The sequence below is a fragment of the Cibotium barometz genome, chromosome 31 (assembly GCF_041138505.1).
Source record: "Cibotium barometz isolate CiBa-2024 chromosome 31, ASM4113850v1, whole genome shotgun sequence".
NCBI classification, from domain to species: Eukaryota; Viridiplantae; Streptophyta; class Polypodiopsida; order Cyatheales; family Cibotiaceae; genus Cibotium; species Cibotium barometz.
The window spans coordinates 14,301,376-14,320,040 of record NC_141076.1 but is presented as its reverse complement, the minus strand read 5'-3'; the positions used below and the strand labels follow the sequence as shown (position 1 = coordinate 14,320,040).

Below are 18,665 nucleotides of genomic sequence, written 5' to 3'. Positions count from 1 at the left end.
GAATGTGAATATCACGTGCGTTCAACAGAAGCATAATTTTAATTTATGAAACTTACAGAAATATATTTACATAAGGGTATGATTTAAAATTTTTTCAAAAAAATTTACAGATTCATAAAGAAAAGGGGATATTATATAGATTAAAAAATTCACAAATAAGGGATTTAAAATATAGGCCTTGAACACACGCGATAGGGATATTTTACATATAGTGACCCCCCCGAGGCATAGCCTCAATAGTAATTCAATTAGTCTTGTTATTTACTCAATTATGTGTTGTTGGTTTTCAACATCTGTCTAGTCTATGTAACTTTGTTTCTTGGTCTAGTGTAAAGTTTCACATTGCCGAGGATAATTTGGATGAGTCGAGAGACTTAATAGAACTCGAATTACTACCAGCACCATGACTCCATGAAAACGGCATCTGTCTGCATAAATGCACATTACAAGCTTCAAGTTGCTATCAAGGAAAAAGGAAGAAGAGTCTAATCGAGCATCCTTGCAATCATAATGACACATTTCTTGAATAATTACGTCATAAAGTTTGCAAACTTTCTAATGAGAAAATAGTAAATACACAATTGGTTGAAACAAAGAGGATCAAAAATTGAATTGCTTGTAGGTACATTTCAAGGTTATTTGCGAGTGCCTACACCTTGGCTAGAAAACATCACAAGAAAACTATGTTTTAAAATACCATAGAGGTGTCAGGTTAACCGAAAAAATAAACTTTGTTAAACTATGCATATCCAGGTTTGACTCGATAACATCTTTCCAAAGCTTCAATTCAGCGGATAATTTATGCCGGTTTATGTTACAAAAGCTATTACGCCATCGAAACATGGGAATTTTTCTTTCCACGTGTTGATCTAACCTCTAAATTAATATTAATGGATTAGATATTTGATGCGTTGCCCTCACGCAAAACTGGCAAGGTAAGTTACCAAGTTCACACAACAGAATACGGATGGTATATAGTTACGTGCTCATACTGTGGAAGTGACAGATTAAGTAGTGCTTGAATACTTGTAGAATTTTTTGGTCTCAAATTTTCATGTGGTGAAGAGGACAGCCGCTTTGTGCTCACAACATGGTTCTACATTCCAGGCCTTGAATATCTGCACATTGGCTGTGATCCTACAATCATCCACCGAGATGTGAAAACAAGCAACATTCTTCTTAACGAAAAGATGCAGGCGAAGGTCCCTGATTTCGGGCTTTCAAGGTTGAAAGAAGGCGACAGCGCCTTATCTCATGTATCAACTGTAAATGTGGTTGGGACAGCAGGCTATCTTGATCCTGCGTAAGCATTCTTTCAGGGTACCGAGTGGTTCTAATTATAATGCAGCTGGTAAAAGTGCACGTCTATCATCAATATTAACCGCATGAATCAATTCCTGACTCTTCATGCATGCAGATACAATGCGACGAATCAGCTGACGGACAAGAGTGATGTGTACAGTTTTGGTGTAGTGTTGTTTGAACTGGTATGCGGCCGAGCCCCGATCGATGCTTTCAGCAGTCCGCCACATATTGTCGATTGAGTCGATGTGGAAGGTGATTGATGTTGCATTAGGATGCGTGGATAGCGATCGGAGCAAGAGGCCCAGCATGAGCGAGGTGGTTCACGTGCTGAGAGAAGCTGCGAACATCGAGATGGACAACACACCTCCCTCTGCGGACGTGAGTGGCAGCTCCTCTACAACCGAAGGAAAAGCGCCAATACTCCTTCGCTACGTTGAAAGCCTCAGGCCCAGATGAAGACCTAGCTTACTAAACTTTAAATGTTTCATTAAATACTCAATGCACATACCCTAGCATATATTGAGATGCTTAAGTGTATCAAACAGCAGGCTATACCCACATTACCCAAGTCCAAAAAGCCAGTATGGGGAGACGCTATATATGCCTTCCACAGCTTTTCTCAACCCAAAAAAAAAAAAAGAAAAAAGAAGAGAAAAAAACTCCAAGATACTAAAGATGTACGTATATTGATGTGAATATAAATATATAAATATATGGGCAACAATCTCGAGTCTAGACTCCTTAAACTGATTGGGAAAAGAGCCTATATCATAGTATGTGGCAACACTTTTAATTCGACCGTTAATAGCCGATGAGTTTTTTTTTTAAAAAGAAAATCAATCAATTAATTAACAAATTCAAATCAGTCCTAAATGGACATGCTCATGTTATATATTGATTGACCCATATAATCTATTCTCTTGTGTGCATATTACTAAATAATAATATTGAAGTTCATGATATAATTTCATTACCAAGCACTAGACTATTTATGTATTTATTGTACAAAGACTTTACAAAGTAGTGTGCTATTTTTAGGAAACCTAATCACTTTTTCGAGTTTTCTACTTGAGTTGTATTATAATTACAGTTATACCTCTAATTAAGTCTCATAATAGACAAATCCTTCATGTTTATGTTATATAACGATTGACCCGTGTAGGAAGGTTCTTATGTTGTCCTATGTTTATACTACTAAATAATAAGATTCAAGCTTATTAAATAATCTTATCACCAATACTAGACGATTTATATATTTATTCTACGAAGACTTTGCAGAGTAATGTGCTATTTGGGAAGCTTAATTACTTTTCTAAATTTTCTACTTGGCTTGTAATATAAGTATAGTTATAGAGACTTGTGGTAAGTATAACACTTTCGGCTCACTTAGAAGTCTCTAGAACTTAATGTGTTTGCCATTACACAAATTTTTTACGTGTTTTAGTTAAAACCATTGAAGCACGACCGAGCCATGAAAAAATACATTGAATTTTTTTTCCAAAGAAATCATTATTAATTATTTCAATTATTCATTTAAAAATATTAAAGAACACTTTCGGCTCTCACTTAGAAGTCTCTAGAACTCAATGTGTTTGCCGTTACACAAAATTTTTAGGTGTTTTAGTTAAACCATTGAAGAACGACTGAGCCATTGGAAAATACTCCCCAAAGAAATCATTATTAATTATTCATTTAAAAATATTAAATGAGAAAAGTTAAAAAAATAGAGGATTGGAAAAGGTGATTAAAAAACTAAGTTGTCATCCTCACCATCCCTTTGAATGAATTTGATGTATGTTGTAAATTAACACTCGTATTTTTACTCCTTTACTATGACGTATGATGTATGATCTAAATTAAATGTATGATGTTTGATGTAAATTAAATCAACACTCATACTTTGGCTCCTTTACTATTTATAATGATAATATAGCACCATGTTTTAGAGTAAGATGCTTCTCTCAAGTTTGAGACCTTTAAGAAAATCTCATGTTCATCATTGTGTACATCTAAACAAAGATTAACAACACCTAATAAATTTTTGTGCCAATCAATAATGATGAAAATGCATATACTCATTTATATTTTATAATAAGAAACTATAGAGGCACGCTTTATGCATGACTGAGAGGCTTAAGAAGTCTTAATATGTCTTCGAAGTCTTTTGCATCCATTTTATTAAAATAATATATAATGTCATTTTTCTAGGATCAAAACTTTAATCTCTTTAGAAAGTGTTTTTCAATAGATCATGGATTTCCAAAATTATGGGTGCTAGATTTCCTATGATCCTTTGTTTTTGGAAAGCTATCCATGGAAACTAGGCTCTTCACGTGTTGCTAATGTGCTTCAACCAAAGGCACTCTAATATGGTCCTAATGTGAGAAGATTAAGAACACAAACACATAAAGCTCTTATAGCTCTCAATGAAGTTTTCATTAAAACATTTTTCAACTATAATTGTGCATAAAAAACCTAATTTTTCTATGATGCACTAAGATATAAGAAAGAATAAGCAAAAAAACAATACAAGTCTCCTCTTAGAATAAAGATTCATTATGGCACCTTCTTCCAAGTAGTATGATCAAATTTAGTGAACTTTGCAAATCTATGACAAATAATGTGTTAGATATCAATGCTTACACATCAATAAAGAAACTATAGAGGCACACTTTGACTGAGAGGCTTAAGAAGTCTTAATATATCCTCTAAGTTTTTTCATCCATTTTATTAAAATAATATATATTGTCATTTGTCTAGGATCAAAACTTTAATCTCTTTAGAAAGTGTTTTTCAAGAGATCATGGATTTCCAAAATTATGGGTGCTGATCCTTTGGTTTTGGAAAGCTATCCATGGAAACTAGGCTCTTCACGTGTTGCTAATGTGCTTCAACCAAAGGCACTCTAATATAGTCCTAATGTGAGAAGATTAAGAACACAAACACATAAAGCTCTTATAGCTCTCAATGAAGTTTTCATTAAAACAATTTTCAACTATAATTGACACCTTAATGCATAAAAATCCTAATTTTGCTATAATGCACTAAGATTTAAGAAAGATTAAACAAAAAAATAATTCAAGTCTTACATATCCACACTCTTCTCTAACATTTACATTACTTCTTGCTTGCACATTTGCACTACCATTTGTAGTAACACTGTTTGTAGTAACATGATAAAACTAACACAAGTGTAAAAAAATTTTGAAAAAATAAAGAGGTTATGGTTTTAGGAATGTACTTACTTAACATGCTTGCCAAGCAAGGCCTCTAGAAATAACAATCCATCCTTCGTCTTGTACCCTTTCAAAAGAGAGCTTCCAAACCTCATTGTAATGAAAAATCATATTCGTCTTGCATAGGGAGGAAGTCCACTGCTTCAAGCTATGGACATACAAATAAATGAACATTGATTTTATGTTGTTATTTAAGGTAACCTTCTTTTCTTAAAAGATAAGATACAATTTGAGGCAATATACTTACAGGATTATTGGGATATCTACTCCTCTTTCACGTGTAACATCATGCTGCAAAATTATTTGCCATCTATTCATGCATAAACATAAATAGGGTAAAACACTTATTCATGTTGCATAAAGCATATATATGTATGCTTAGGTAGCTATCAACATGCATTGGAAGCTACCAGCGTATGGCCTAGGTAGCAGTTGGCATGCACTAGAAGCTCCTAGTACATTCCCATAGCACACGACATGCATTAAGAGCTACTGACAGGCCTTGAAAGCTACCAGCATGCCTTGAAAGATACTGACATGCCTAAGTACCACCCGACATGCATTGGAAGCTACCGACATGCCTAGGTATCACTTGCATTGAAAGCTCCTAGTGCATGCCAATACACCTTGCATGCATTGGAAGTTATGGAAGCTACCGGCATGCATTGGAAGCTCCTAGTGCATGCCGATAGCGGTGGACATGCATTGGAAGCTCTCAACATGCCTAGGTAGGACTTAACATGTATTCGAATCTCCTAGTGCATAGCTCCTAGTGCATACCGCAGCACCCGACATGCAGTGGAAGCTACCAGCATGCTTCGGTAGCACCCGACATGCAGTGGAAGCTCCTAATACATGTTGGTAGCACCCGACTTGCAAGCTATTGATGCATGTCTTGGAAACTACCAACATGCCTTGAAAGCTATTGCTGTGCCTTGGAAGCTCCTAATGCATGCTGGTAGCACCCGGCCTACGTTGGCAGCTACCCTCATGCCTTGGAAGCTCCTAGCCAATGCTGATAGAACCTCGCATGCACCAAGCATGTATTAGAAGCTCCTAGTGCATGTCGGTAACACCCTCCATGCATTAGAAGCTACCTGTGCATTAGGAGGCTACCAACATGTGCCAAGCATGTATTGGAAGCTCGTAATGCATGTCGGTAGAACCTGGCATGCACTAGGAGCTATCGAGGCATTAGGAGACTACCGGCATCCCTAGGTAGCCTGACATGCACTAGAAGCTCCTAGTGCATGCCGATAGCACTAGAGGTATGCATTAGGAGCTACCGATTCATATCGATAGCTACCAACATGCCTAGCTACCAGCATGTATTGGAAGCTGCAAGGTAGAACCTGGCATGCATTAAAAGCTACAAGCATGCTTAGGTAACTACCACCAGCATGCCTTGGAAGCTACCTAATGTTAGAGTCCCGGTCAAGACCCACTGATACTTACATGGTTCCGGATCACCTAGTTGGCTCTAGGGGAGCAGGGACTAACGCAATTGTTCCCAATGTAATAATCTAATGCTAGGACATTGAGCTACCAGTCTTCCGAAGCGCGAGGAGATAGATCATGACTGCAAAGCAGGATAGTTTCAAAGTTTGTCCTGAATCCGGACAATAATCCACATCTAACTAGGACTACACTTAACACAAGATTGAATGTTGAATAGATAGAGACAAGTAGAATGAAACAGAAGTAAGACAAATACCAATAAGACAAATGCCAAACCCATGTGTCATTCTTAAGTAATAACAATAAAGTACAATGCCTTAGCAAGAGCTCTGCTCATGAACTGCATGATCACTCAACTCTCTTATCTTCGTATTCAGTATTGTTCATCTCCTTTTGGCCCGAGTAGACTTGACATGATTCTTGGACTATCCAAAAGAAAAATGAACTCCTTTCTTACACTCTTAGTTGGGTAGACCAAGGCTCCTCTAACCCCCTAAATCCTTATCCAATTAATTTCACTTTTCCTTTTCATAGGTACTACCCGTTCTTCAAGAAGCGCTTAGAAGTTCTTTACAAAACAAGAAGGTTGTTTGGTTGCACAACGGTTAGTCCGAGAGTGACGATCTGGCGGGGTGGCCAAATGGGTTAATTGGTCACTCACCAACACCTGGTGACCATGTTGGACATTGTGCCAGTACATTGGGCATCACTTTGTCACTTTATTCTATCAACAGCAACATCCATTTCCACATTGTCAAGAATGTGCATGACTCGTATTAGGGGAAGCTTCACACATTTGTTGGCTATGCCGCTCTTACTTTCGACAATATGGCACGGGCTTAATGAAACAAATTGTGGGAATTACACCCCAACGCCATAACCTTCTTGATGTGAGAGTATCAGACCGAGGACCAAATCAATGTAGATTACCTGAGGAGATTCAAGCACAACAATGAAGGGATACATGCATAAATGACTTGCAACCACCTATCTTGCAAGCCCTTCTTCCCCCAGCCTCAACATGTCAATTTTGGATCCTATGAGCACCTATATCGAGCAATTCCAAAATCGGCATTGTCTGCTTAATCTTCCCATAGAACCAATGCCATATTTTAGCGAGGAAGCACTCCTTCCTCTACCACCTTCTCCAGATGCCGGCTTTATCCTTGCATCCTGAAGTGATTGATACAACCTTTCCAGCAGAAGTGGACATGGATCCACTGCCAGTGCAAAGATAAGCACATCAACTCCACAATAAGATCAACAAGCCAGGGCACTTTTCTCCCACTGGGTTTTTTCCCTCGGCTATATTCGGTGATTGGTACCAATAACAAATTTTATTCTTTTCTTTTCTTGTTTGTTAATAAGACATTTTATAGAGATCTCAACAAAACAAGAGCATACAAACAAGCTCCAACAGTCCACCTACCGTGCACACAAATTAGAAAGGGGGGAGACATGCAATGCCTACAAAGAGCAAAGAGAACCTATCTGCACATCAGCAATGCATCAAGACAAATGCGCCACATCAACAAGCACTACAACAGGTGTATTCAAATCATAATCTTTTGTTCTTTATGTGCTTTTCACTTTTGCATATATTGTTTGCATGTTCACACACAGTTGGCTGGTTTAAGTTTTAAATTATTTGTTACTATTGGTGAGTGATTTCTAGATTCTTAGAGGACTTAGTAGAAGGTATTTCTATTTGAAGATGGTGTAAGACATATACCAACGGAGTATGCCAAGTTCTTAAGCTCTAGAAGTATATTAGTTATCCCTAGTGGTAGCTACCTCTTAGGTATGGGCTAGGTGCTACGATAAACAAAAATTTACGAAACACATGCCCTAGAAAATATATAGAAGTGACTTGAGACATGACGTGTCTACGGCCATGTGAAATGCTTGGTAGGACCTTGGGTTGTTTTAGCACCTTAGGGCTGATGCCTTGGTTTCCATGGGGTGTACACTGATGTCTAAAAGATTGAGAAGAAGACCTGCAAGGACTCTATCTCCTTGATAGATGTTGGTAGGACTCTATCGCCTTGATAGATGTTGATAGGACTCTTGGGTACATTATGGGCCCTCCAGACCGATGCCCTCATCTTCATGGGGTACTTCTTATGTCAAAAAGAAAGAAAGGGGTTTGTCGCCCTTGAGATACTTAGCGGCCTTTAGATTCTCTTGGCGGAGGTCTCTTGGCCATTGCTTGGGTCTCATTGGGATGGAACCTTCCTCTTTATCAAGCTAAAAATAATAATTCTCTTTAATCTTCTGCTCTTTACAAAAAAAAAACACAAAAGAGAAATAAAAAAAGAAAGAAAGAAAGGTCCAACACCATGGCTTATATTTAGGAGTAGGGTTGCCACTTAGGAATAACTTAAACACTTGTAGGACATTGAGACTGCGGTCATAACCTACGGTGTACAAACACACTTGCCTTTGCATAGCACTATCTACCACTTAGTCTCACTTTGACTAGTCTTTACTCGCTTCTTTTAGCACTCTTTAAAACTCTAATCGGCTTTTCACTTGCATGCTCACGTGTGAGATTGTCATTTCTGGTTTTTTTTCAATAAAAGGCTTTACTTGTCTTCCATTGTTTTTTGCAACTTTTGTTTCTACCACGCCCGAGGATGTGGGCGATTTAGGAAGGGGAGAATGTTCCACGGGAACACTCATGGGAACACGGATTATGGAAGGAGGCTGGAAGCAATTAATGCGAGAGCGGGATTGTAGCCATGGGAACATAAAGACGACATAATTTTTCTATATTTTTGTGCCGAAGTGCAATGTAAATCGTTTTAGGCCAATGTGGGTTTTAAATGAGAGTTCTAAGTGTATTAGCAAGGCTCACTTATGGGGTTGTCCGCCCATGTGTGAAAGAGGCCTAGGGTTAGGGTTAGTGACATCTCTATAAAAGAGATGTTAGCTAAAGAAAGGGTACGTTTTCTGCCATTCTCATAAGCTCTTGAGCTCTCAAGCTATGGAAACTCTCTAACTCTCTCTCTATTGTACTCTAATGAGCATCAAGCTCCAATGAGTATAGCTCCACTTCTTTCTCTTAATCTGTTTTAGCATCATTGAAGTAGATTAATCTATGATTAGTTGAATGCTTCTTTCTTTCTCTTGTGTATGCTGCATGCTTCTAGTGTGTGTGTGTAGTCTCCATTGATGCAAGCTCTTGCCCACTTTATTGGCAATGAGTTATTCATGGATAGACTCTCTCTATGAGCTTGTGGGTTTGTGAATGTTACATTCTATGCTTGCTTAAGCTTGTGGGTTAGTAGATGCACGCTTATGGGTTTGTTGGCATTAGGGAAAGCTAAGATTTAATCAATGTTTAAATGGGATTAAGAGATTGCCATGCATTGCTTGTTCTCTTGATTAGTGTAGTGGATTTAAGGGATTGAGAGATTGATTGAGGTGTTGAATGGTTGAATCGTCAAGTGGTGGTTCGTGCATGTGAGCTCTCCCTCAAGGGATAAGCCTTCATGCACTAATCGGGTCGAGTCCTCGGATTGACATTATGTTTCTTAACACATTTGTTGATCGGTAGCACTATATTGCACGGTAGAGAGAACCGCTCTACAAACTTTATAGTACCCATCAGATTTTAAACCACCAACATATAAACATCGCATTTTGTTTTTGAGCATAAACTACACTGCCATGCCACCAATATCATCAGATTCTAGTGAATGTCTTTTTCATAAGCACGTCTCTATATATTCCATGGATCTCCCATCTTAATAAACTACCTAAGATTTCAGAGATAGGACGTAATAATTTTATAACTTGACTCAATATTTCTATTCCTCACACATTGTTATTGTGACATGAAAAATTGATATCTTTTATTTTCAATTTTGTACATATTTTGATGGTTTCTCAATGGTAATAAGGTGGAAGCTTGTCCAAGAAGATTGCGACGCCCACAATGGAATAACGGCGTGGTGATGCGACGGCTTGGCGGCTACCCTGATAACAGCATTCTATCTTCTTCAAATATAATGATTTTACTTGATTTAGGGTGCACACATTGTAAATGCCACAAGTATGCTTGATAAATACTTTGGTATGGTAGATAGGCTAGTGATGTGGAAAATAAAAGTGGGCCTTCATGCTCACATGGATTTTATTTGTATTATTAATATAGTATTCACCATAAGGCTACAAGTTGGGGAGTGTGGAAGACATGTGGAGGAGTGTGTGTAGGTACATAGTTGGGAAAGATTCTTCTAGAATGAATACATGGAAGAGGAGAATTCCGCCATGTGTAAGTGGGATCTCCACCTACATGCCACTTAGACTTGGCTATTATCTCATCACACTTTCAAAGTAAAAAAGTCTTCAATTTAATAATCAATAGAAGACTTAGCCTAAGAGGACAATTGATGGGGACATCTACCCTTATGTCACTAAAGGGTTGAAGATTTTTATGTTGTAATTTGTAACAATGGAAGAGAGGGTGATTCTCCACCTATAAAAGGATCCCTCCTCTCCCTTTCAAATCAATGAATGAAGCCTCCTCAATTGAGCATTTTGTGTCATTGCCATTCTCTTTTCTTCAAACCCTTATTCAAACACTATCTTTACCTGTGAATGTCTCATTTAGCATTAGTTCCTCATGCTTAACCCAATTTTGGACCTCTTTGATGATTCATGATAAGTGGGATAAGGAGTTATTATCTTGGTGGGCCTGTGACTTCTCAAGGTAGCCCTTGCTTTATTGTCTCCCTCCTTTGGAGGTACCAATGGTTTTAGCGGTAATGAGCATGTGGAAAGACTTTGGGGACCATAGGTCAATCTTTAGGATTATTTGCTGAGCAATGTTAACCCTTACCATCTAGCTTGAATCATGAGTGAAGGAGATGAAAGGCAAGAGGCTATGTGAAAATTGAGGTTTCATGCAAAGAGGGGGAAGTGCAGTTTTGGTGGTCTAATACCCAAATTTCAACCGATAATTACTCATCACTCGGATATTGGCTTCTAAAATTGATCATATGGCTAGGAAGCTCTTTATATGCTCTCTCCAATCATGTAACTAATTTCTTAATCCTTTACTTCATTGATGATCATAATTTCTCCCAAAGTTGTCAACTTTTAGGTGAATTTTGATAGTTTTATAGTCTTGTAGTAAAATGCTCATAACTTTTCGCTCGGTTGCCCGTCTTCGAAAGTTTTTATATAGGCACGAAGCTCTCTTCAAGCTCTACGTACATATGTAATCTTATTTTGTATAGTCTATATGGATTTAAAATTGAAACTCTCTGTGTATCTCTGTTTTTATAGACTTTTGGCCATTATTTCTTCTTAATAATGATTAATTCCTCTTAATCTCTTATCAAAAAGCAAATCCCATGTATCTTATCCTCTTGTAAGTGATTGCTATATTCTTTTACTTTAAGATGTTCTGTCTAAATCGCCCAATTCGAACGGATGAACCTTACCAACATTCCCCGTATGTTTTCGTTCACATAATCCTGAGTCGGAAGATTTTCTTTCAACAAAGAATTGCCCTCTTGTTTGGAGCTCCAAGACTGACAGAAATTCTTGCTTCTCCTGAGCCTTTCATCTTTCCTTCCATGAATTATGATCTCACCTTTGATGCATTTATCTTTATCTTAACCTAGGGAGAGAAAGAGAGAAAGAGAGGTGAGGAGGCTGTGAGGTTCCATACAATTGTGTTTTGATTCTAAGAAGTGACCGAAGTCAAAACCCCGACTTTGTGTCATATCTTTTGGTGGAGTCGACGGGCAGGTTTTACTTAGAATTATTCTAAGGTCCCGCATGATTAAAGAAAAGTTTTTTTGAAATAAGTAAATTTTCCTTGTTGCTACTCATCTTTTGGTTCAAGATGTTCAACATTCCGGTGTTCCAAGGATCGAAAAGAGAAGACCTGGGGACTTATCTCCGAGAGTTTAACCGATCATGCTGCTTATTAACGGGTTGGTCTATAAAGAAGAGGGCAGAAATACTTCTAGATTTCTTAGAGGGTGTAGCCTTAACTTGGCATCATGAGGCTTTGCCAAAGGAGTCCAAGAATGATTGGGAAAGGTTGACCAAAGAAATGAAGAAGAGATTTGGGACAATGGAGTCACCAAATGCTTTACTATTGCAATTGGATCAGATTTCCAAAAGAAAGGAGAGTCAGCTTCTGCCTTTTCAGTGAGGTATGAAGCCTTGTTTATCAAATATCAACAAGCTGCTTTACATGTTGTTGCTTCTTCTTTTTCACCTTCTATGGTTGATTCAAAGAGTTCTTTAGCAATGGAGCACCTTAAGATGAGCAAGTTTATCATGGCTATAGATCCCCACTTGCATGGAAAAGTTCTTAGCAAAGATCCCACTAGTTTTATAGAGGCTCTTCATATTGCTTTGAAGAAGAAGGCCACTCTTCATATTGAGTCCACATTCCAATCTTCTCCAAGTGTGCCGATCCCACCTCAACATCTCAGGTACAAGCTCCATCCTTGGATCATAACATTGCACAACTTATGGCACAATTTGCTGATTTGAAGTTACACTTAGTCAACCCAAGGCCGCCTAGGGTTCAACGAGTTGAGGATAAACCTAGGGATAGAAATAGTGTCACATGCTATGAATGTCAAGAGAAGGGGAACTATCGCACTGAGTGTCCAAAATTGAGGAAAAGGGAGGATAAAAGTTTTTCAAGGCGAAGGGTTTGCTTGTGAGAAGAGCTTGTGAAGGTGGGAAGGGAGAAGAGGAGGAGGGCTTGTGAGGGAGAAGATCTTGTGAAGGTGAGAGAGAAGGGTAGGATAAAGACTTGTGAGGTTTCTGAAGGAAGAAGAGGAGTGGGCTTGTGAAGGTTGAGATAGGGCTTGTTAAGAGAGAAGATCTTGTGAATGGCAATGGGGGGGTTTTGAAGGACTTGTGAACAAGAAGCGTTTAGGTGGCCTGTGACATAGCCAAGAAGCAATGAACTCAAGAATACGAAACAACGCAGCATAGCACATGGAAGGGAGGTATTCATTTTTTTCCCATTACGCAGCTATAGGCATGGCTATGAGCATGGCAATAGCCGCACCCATAGCCATGTACTAGGAAGAAAGCCAGAGAGCTATTTTTGGCAAATTCTAGAGAGCTTATTCTGTGTTTAATAAAGTGGTATAGAGTGTTCATGCACTTATAATATGTGAGTTTCTTTTTAGACAACCATCGATGCTTTCTTCTTCTGATGATGATGAGGCACCCATGTGAAGTCGGCATGACTGATTATGCCAAAAGATTACATGTCCATGTGAGAGATGCAATGGAGAAATGATGGGTTTATGACGAATCATAATAATGCATGTGCTAGATTACGAATGTACGACATGCGGCTAGTTTGGTAAGTGTATATATTCTCTATGGCAAACTCTTATGCAAATGCTTAAGGTTTTCATAAGGTAGTCCATGTTCTTTAGGACGAAGACGAAGAGGGAGTCTATGTCACGTTACTTTGTTTTAGTGGATGACTACGTAAACGATTTAGAGACTTCCGTGAGTCAATTGGGGTGAGCCCGCAGGATCAACATGAGGAAGAAATGCCTCCATCAATGGGACATGACATCGATGAAGATTTTTACATGGATGAGATGATGGGTGACTTCTTTGAGAGAGAGGGAGAGAAGAAGCCTCAAGCCACACTTAATGAAGATCAATTATGACAAGCTGCTTGCACTCCACTCTACCAGTAGTGTATGTACTCCATCTTTCATGCAACCTTAGAATTACTAAACTTGCAAACCATTAATGGTTGGAGAAATGCTAGTGTTTCAAGCTACTTTCGCGGTGAGTCCTTAATGTTTGTGGTTAGCAATTCACAATTCTGATATACCATACCCTTTAAAAATAATATTTTAAATTCACTCATGAAGAAGATGCTTCCTTTGGACAACAAGATGCCAAAAGTTTGCATGCTATGAGAGTATTGATAGCACTTGGCATGGATTACGAATGTATACATGCATGTGCCAATGATTTTGCGCTATTTCAGGGTTCTCATAAAGATGCAACTCAAAGTCTGAAATGTGGAGTCTCATTACTGAAGTGATTTTCAAGGTACAAGGTTTCCTCAAAAGGTATAGAGGCATTTTCCTATCATACTGCACATTCAATACATGTTCCGGTACAAGTCTATTGCCGAACTCATGACATGGCATGCACACAATCGTTCCACCGATGGGATGAGGAGGGTCTCTATGGTTCACCGACATGGCAAGATATAGAAGAGACGTGGTGAGAATTCAAGGATGAGACACGTGAGTTATGACTTGGATTAGTTATGGATGGATTCAATCCGTTTAGTCTCAAATGGACATCATGGACCACATGGGTGATAGTAGTGGACTACAATCTCCCTCCTTGGAAGTCAATAAAGAACGGTCATGTGATGCTATCTCTTCTTGCACCCAGCAAGCATAAGGTCACAAACATGGATATGTACCTTGAACCTTTGATCGAGGATCTTGAGACACTTTGTCGTGGCATCCATGTGTATAATGTGTCTCGACTGCTTACACAACGTAACAAAGAGATGGCAGTAGTTTTAATGTGGACAATCGATTACTTTTCGCGACATGGAGGGTACTTCCATATATTTTATATTATCAATCACCTTCCATTTCATTTGAATTATCAAATATTAGATGGCTCTAAATATATTTTATTTGTGCATTATACATAATTAGGACTCACAACATTCGGTCACAATGCTTGTCTCATTTGTGGGTCATCACTTATTACATCATGGCCTATGCATATCAAGAAGGTCATGTATGAAGACCATCATCATTTTTTTTCATTTGATCATGAGACATTTGTTGCATGTACAAAAGGAGTCCCCCACATCCTCTAAGAGTAGGATATTGGAAAGTATTTTGAAGAGGATTGTCCCCGTACACCACTTTCGGGAATGACAAGGTACTTAATCTTCCTTCGTCTACCATATTGAACAAAGCTAAGAATCAATTATTTTCTAGATCCGATGCACATCATAAAAAATATAGCCTTGAATATTTAGGACCACACAATTAGAAAGAGAGATTCTTTAGTGGATCGGCAAGAGGACTTAAGATTAACTGAACACCTCCCCACCACTTGGCCAATAGTTCAAGAAGAGAAGGAGAAGGTAATTTTACCTAAAGCACCTTCGATCTTGACAAAGAATGAGGAGAAGAGAGTAAAGGATAAAATTGCCTCCTTTTGTGCCCCTACGGGTGTCATGCATTATTTAAAGGGAGCATTTACGAATACAAAGAAGAAAGGAGCAACTCAATTGTATAGTCGAAAAATGCATGATTGGCACAAGATGTTTCAAGTATGTTCAATTTACTTATATAAGTGGCATGATGGTCTTTCATTTTGTAATTACATTGATTGCAATGTTTTATGTTACATAGTTCATTCTTCCCATTTGCATTAGCAAGTGTGCGAGGCCATCTACAAAATGGGGGCGGTGTACATGTATGAAAATCTAAAATTCTAACACAGCTTTATTTTATTGTTGTACTAGTTTATGAGACATGTCATGCTAATTACATGGACTCAACTCCATCTTAGGTACGTAAGTTTGAAGGAGATCCATCCATCCAGTATTGATGCAACTCGAATAATGGCAGTGGAGGCAATGTGCATGACAGAGGAGACCAAGAACTTTCCTCACTACTTGTTCTTAGTCATAGAGTGAGCAATTACAAATCAATTGATATTACCATAGAATTCTCTTCCACAAATCCCATAATAACTTTTATCTGAAGTCCAAAAAAGTCCTTGTTCTTAATCAAGCTGCAACTTTGAAGTATCCATCACACTTTAAACCACAAACATATAAATATCCCATTGCTTTTTCGAGCATAAACTACATTGCCATGCTGCCAATATCCTTAGATTCTAGTCAAGATCTTTTTTCGTAAGCATGTCTCTATATATTCCGTGGATCTCCCAGCTGACTAAACTACCTAATGTTTTAGAGATAAGACGATAATAATTTTATAACTTGACTCTATATTTATATTCCTCATACATTGGTATACAATATGATCCCTATTCATGTCTCGTGTTCACTCCAATACGCCCCCCCACACACTTAGAAAATGATGATGTACTAGCCTAAAAACTGTAGAAGACGTGTTTCTTTTTTTTCCAAGTATCTAATATTGGGTATGTTTGTAACTACACGTGTTCCTTGTCTTAATTTGAGCTTCAGGTTTGTGCTTTTCTCTAATGCCCAATGGTAGAGAAGTTATGCTACTAATGGTAGGCCTGTAATACTGAGTTAATTGAATACTGTGACTAGGCAGAATAATTATCAAAGACAGCGCCCTAACTTATTATGCTACTACGAAACTTGAAGTATGTCACATAATTAAGTACAGGATTATTATGCTACTACCAAACTTCGAGTATGTCACATAATTAAGTACAAGATTGGCAGCCTTTTTTTTGAAGCTGGGAACCTTGTTGTATTCATCGTGTGGCACGACCGGTAGACAGGACAATAATTCTAAAAAGCACCCCAGGGCAATGTTAATTCCAAAGGAAGCCAAGCCAACCCGTGACTGCAGGGCTGTAGAAATGAAAGCCCGACGCTGCACATGGGCACACTGGAGCAATGTCTGATCATGTCAAAGAAGGTGGGCCCATCAAAAGGGCCATGTAAGGAGGGTGTTGGCTGATCATGTCAAAGAAGGTGGACCCATCAACAGGGCCATATAAGGCGGGTGTTGGCCAGGCAGCCTACACAGGGCAACATATCCTTCATGATGGCCTTCCTTCGTCAGCAATGCTGCGTTCTGTTGCCTCTGTTTATCTTGATGCTGTCCTATCAGCAGCTCCCATGCAAATACGGTGAAAATGAAGCCTTCTCCTTGTGATTTTTGGCCGTGAGGCTGCGTGGGAAAATGGGGCATCCACGCCTACCCTCATGGTCAGAAAGAAGCAATAGCAACTCCAAAATTAGCCCTCATTAGCAATAGAATACATTTGCAGTCATTTAGAGTGAGTGGAGATGGACAATGGTGAGCTATGTGAGAGAGATTAGGGTTTGGAGCAAAGGGAAAGAAAAGGGAAAGAAATTTTTAGAAAAATGCATGTAAATTGGTATTCTATGTGTTCTCTCTCCTCAAGATCAACAAAAGCCCTAGCAAATGGGAGAAAAACGGGGGGAAGATGAGAAGTAATGGCTATGGAAAGCTTGGAAAAGAAGCACAGAAAGATAAACATGATTAACAGAGAGATTAACAAGTGATTAATGTAAATTTTCCCTAATTTTTATACCTCGCCCCAAATATTTGGTCCAGGGTACCCAAATTAGGTCTAATTGAGCTAAATCTCCATGAAATCACATGAAATGATGCCTCTCCTCCACTAATCTCAAAAGATTAAATAGAAATTAAGCAAGATTAAGCCAAAACTCCAAGAAATCAAGAGAAAATTCAAAAAATTATCAAGAAAATAACTAATCTCATGTTCAAAACCTTGATAATGGATCAAAATCAAGGCTCTGATACCAAATGAAATGGATCTAGAGCAAAATATTGAATCAAACACATCAAAGCAAGAATCTAGCATCCATTAATCATGAGATTAGTTATCAAATGGCTCATCACATGAATATACAAGAGAGAGAGAATCTATAAGTGCATGTAGCAAGAGAAGATGCACAAATAGCCTAAGTGTGTTTAACCTCTCACCAAGAGGATGGCTTTCAAGCTAGCCATGAACTTGACCATGGAAGGCCAAATCTCCATAGATGGAGCCCAAAGGTACAAGATGACCAAAATTAGTAAAAGTGTCAAAAGATCCTACCAATGTGCCCCAAGCCCTATTTATAGTCACTTTCTCCTTTTGCCCATGGGCCCCCATGTACATGTGGAAATCAAGCTCTATGGTTCATGACAGGCATCCAAGTGCATGATGTGTCTTGGCCACTTACAGAACATAGCACAAAGGTGAAGACACTTTTGACGCATGCATAGGTACTAGAGGAAAAACATATGCAAGAAATAATCCCCGACACCTGAGGGTGCAAAAATAACATACCATACCCTCTATAAAAAATATTTGAAATTCACTCAAACATTCTGTATAGTCATGAAGAAAATGCTTCCATTGGACACAAGATGCCATGCACAAGGCAGCATGTTGTGAGTCCTAAGTAATTATGTATAATGCGCAAATAAAATATATTTAGAGCCATCTAGTATGTAATAATTCAAATTAAATGGAAGGTGATATATAATAGATAAATATGGGAGTACTCTCCATATCCCACAAATTCATGCATTTTCCACATTAAAATTTTCTTCACCTCTATGCTACATTGTGTAAGTGGTCGGGACACATCATACACTTGAATGCCACACCATAGAGTCTCGAGCTACTCGATCAAAGGTTCAAGGTACATATCCATGTTATTGACGTCATGCTTGCAGGGCACAAGAAGAGCTAACATCACATGACCTTTTTTTGTTGAATTCCAAGGAGGGAGATTGTAGTTCACTACTGTCATTGGCCATGTGGTCCATGATGTCAATTTGAGACTGAATTGATTGAATCTGTAAGTGATGTGGATCATTCTTGAATTATCAGCACTTCTCTTCTAGATGTTACCATGCTGGTGAATCCGTACCCTCATGCCATCGGTGGAACGATTGTGTG

At 38.5% G+C, this 18,665-nt stretch overlaps 1 protein-coding gene across 1 annotated transcript; it reads left to right on the top strand.

Moving 5' to 3' along the window:
• Positions 1-242: 242 nt before the first annotated feature.
• Positions 243-2,127, top strand: LOC147620536 (calmodulin-binding receptor-like cytoplasmic kinase 2). The gene is made up of 2 exons (XM_086825431.1): positions 243-1,303; positions 1,418-2,127. Exons 1-2 carry the CDS (start codon positions 1,191-1,193, stop codon positions 1,542-1,544), a joined length of 240 nt encoding a protein of 79 aa, XP_086681557.1. The 5' UTR covers positions 243-1,190; the 3' UTR covers positions 1,545-2,127.
• The last annotated feature ends 16,538 nt before the right edge of the window (positions 2,128-18,665 follow it).

Bases quoted from the DNA above. Each gene is read 5' to 3' on its own strand.
- LOC147620536 (XM_086825431.1), top strand. From the start codon at position 1,191: ATGCAGGCGAAGGTCCCTGATTTCGGGCTTTCAAGGTTGAAAGAAGGC. The intron at 1,304-1,417 runs GTAAGCATTCTT...TCATGCATGCAG, and splicing joins GCAGGCTATCTTGATCCTGC to ATACAATGCGACGAATCAGC.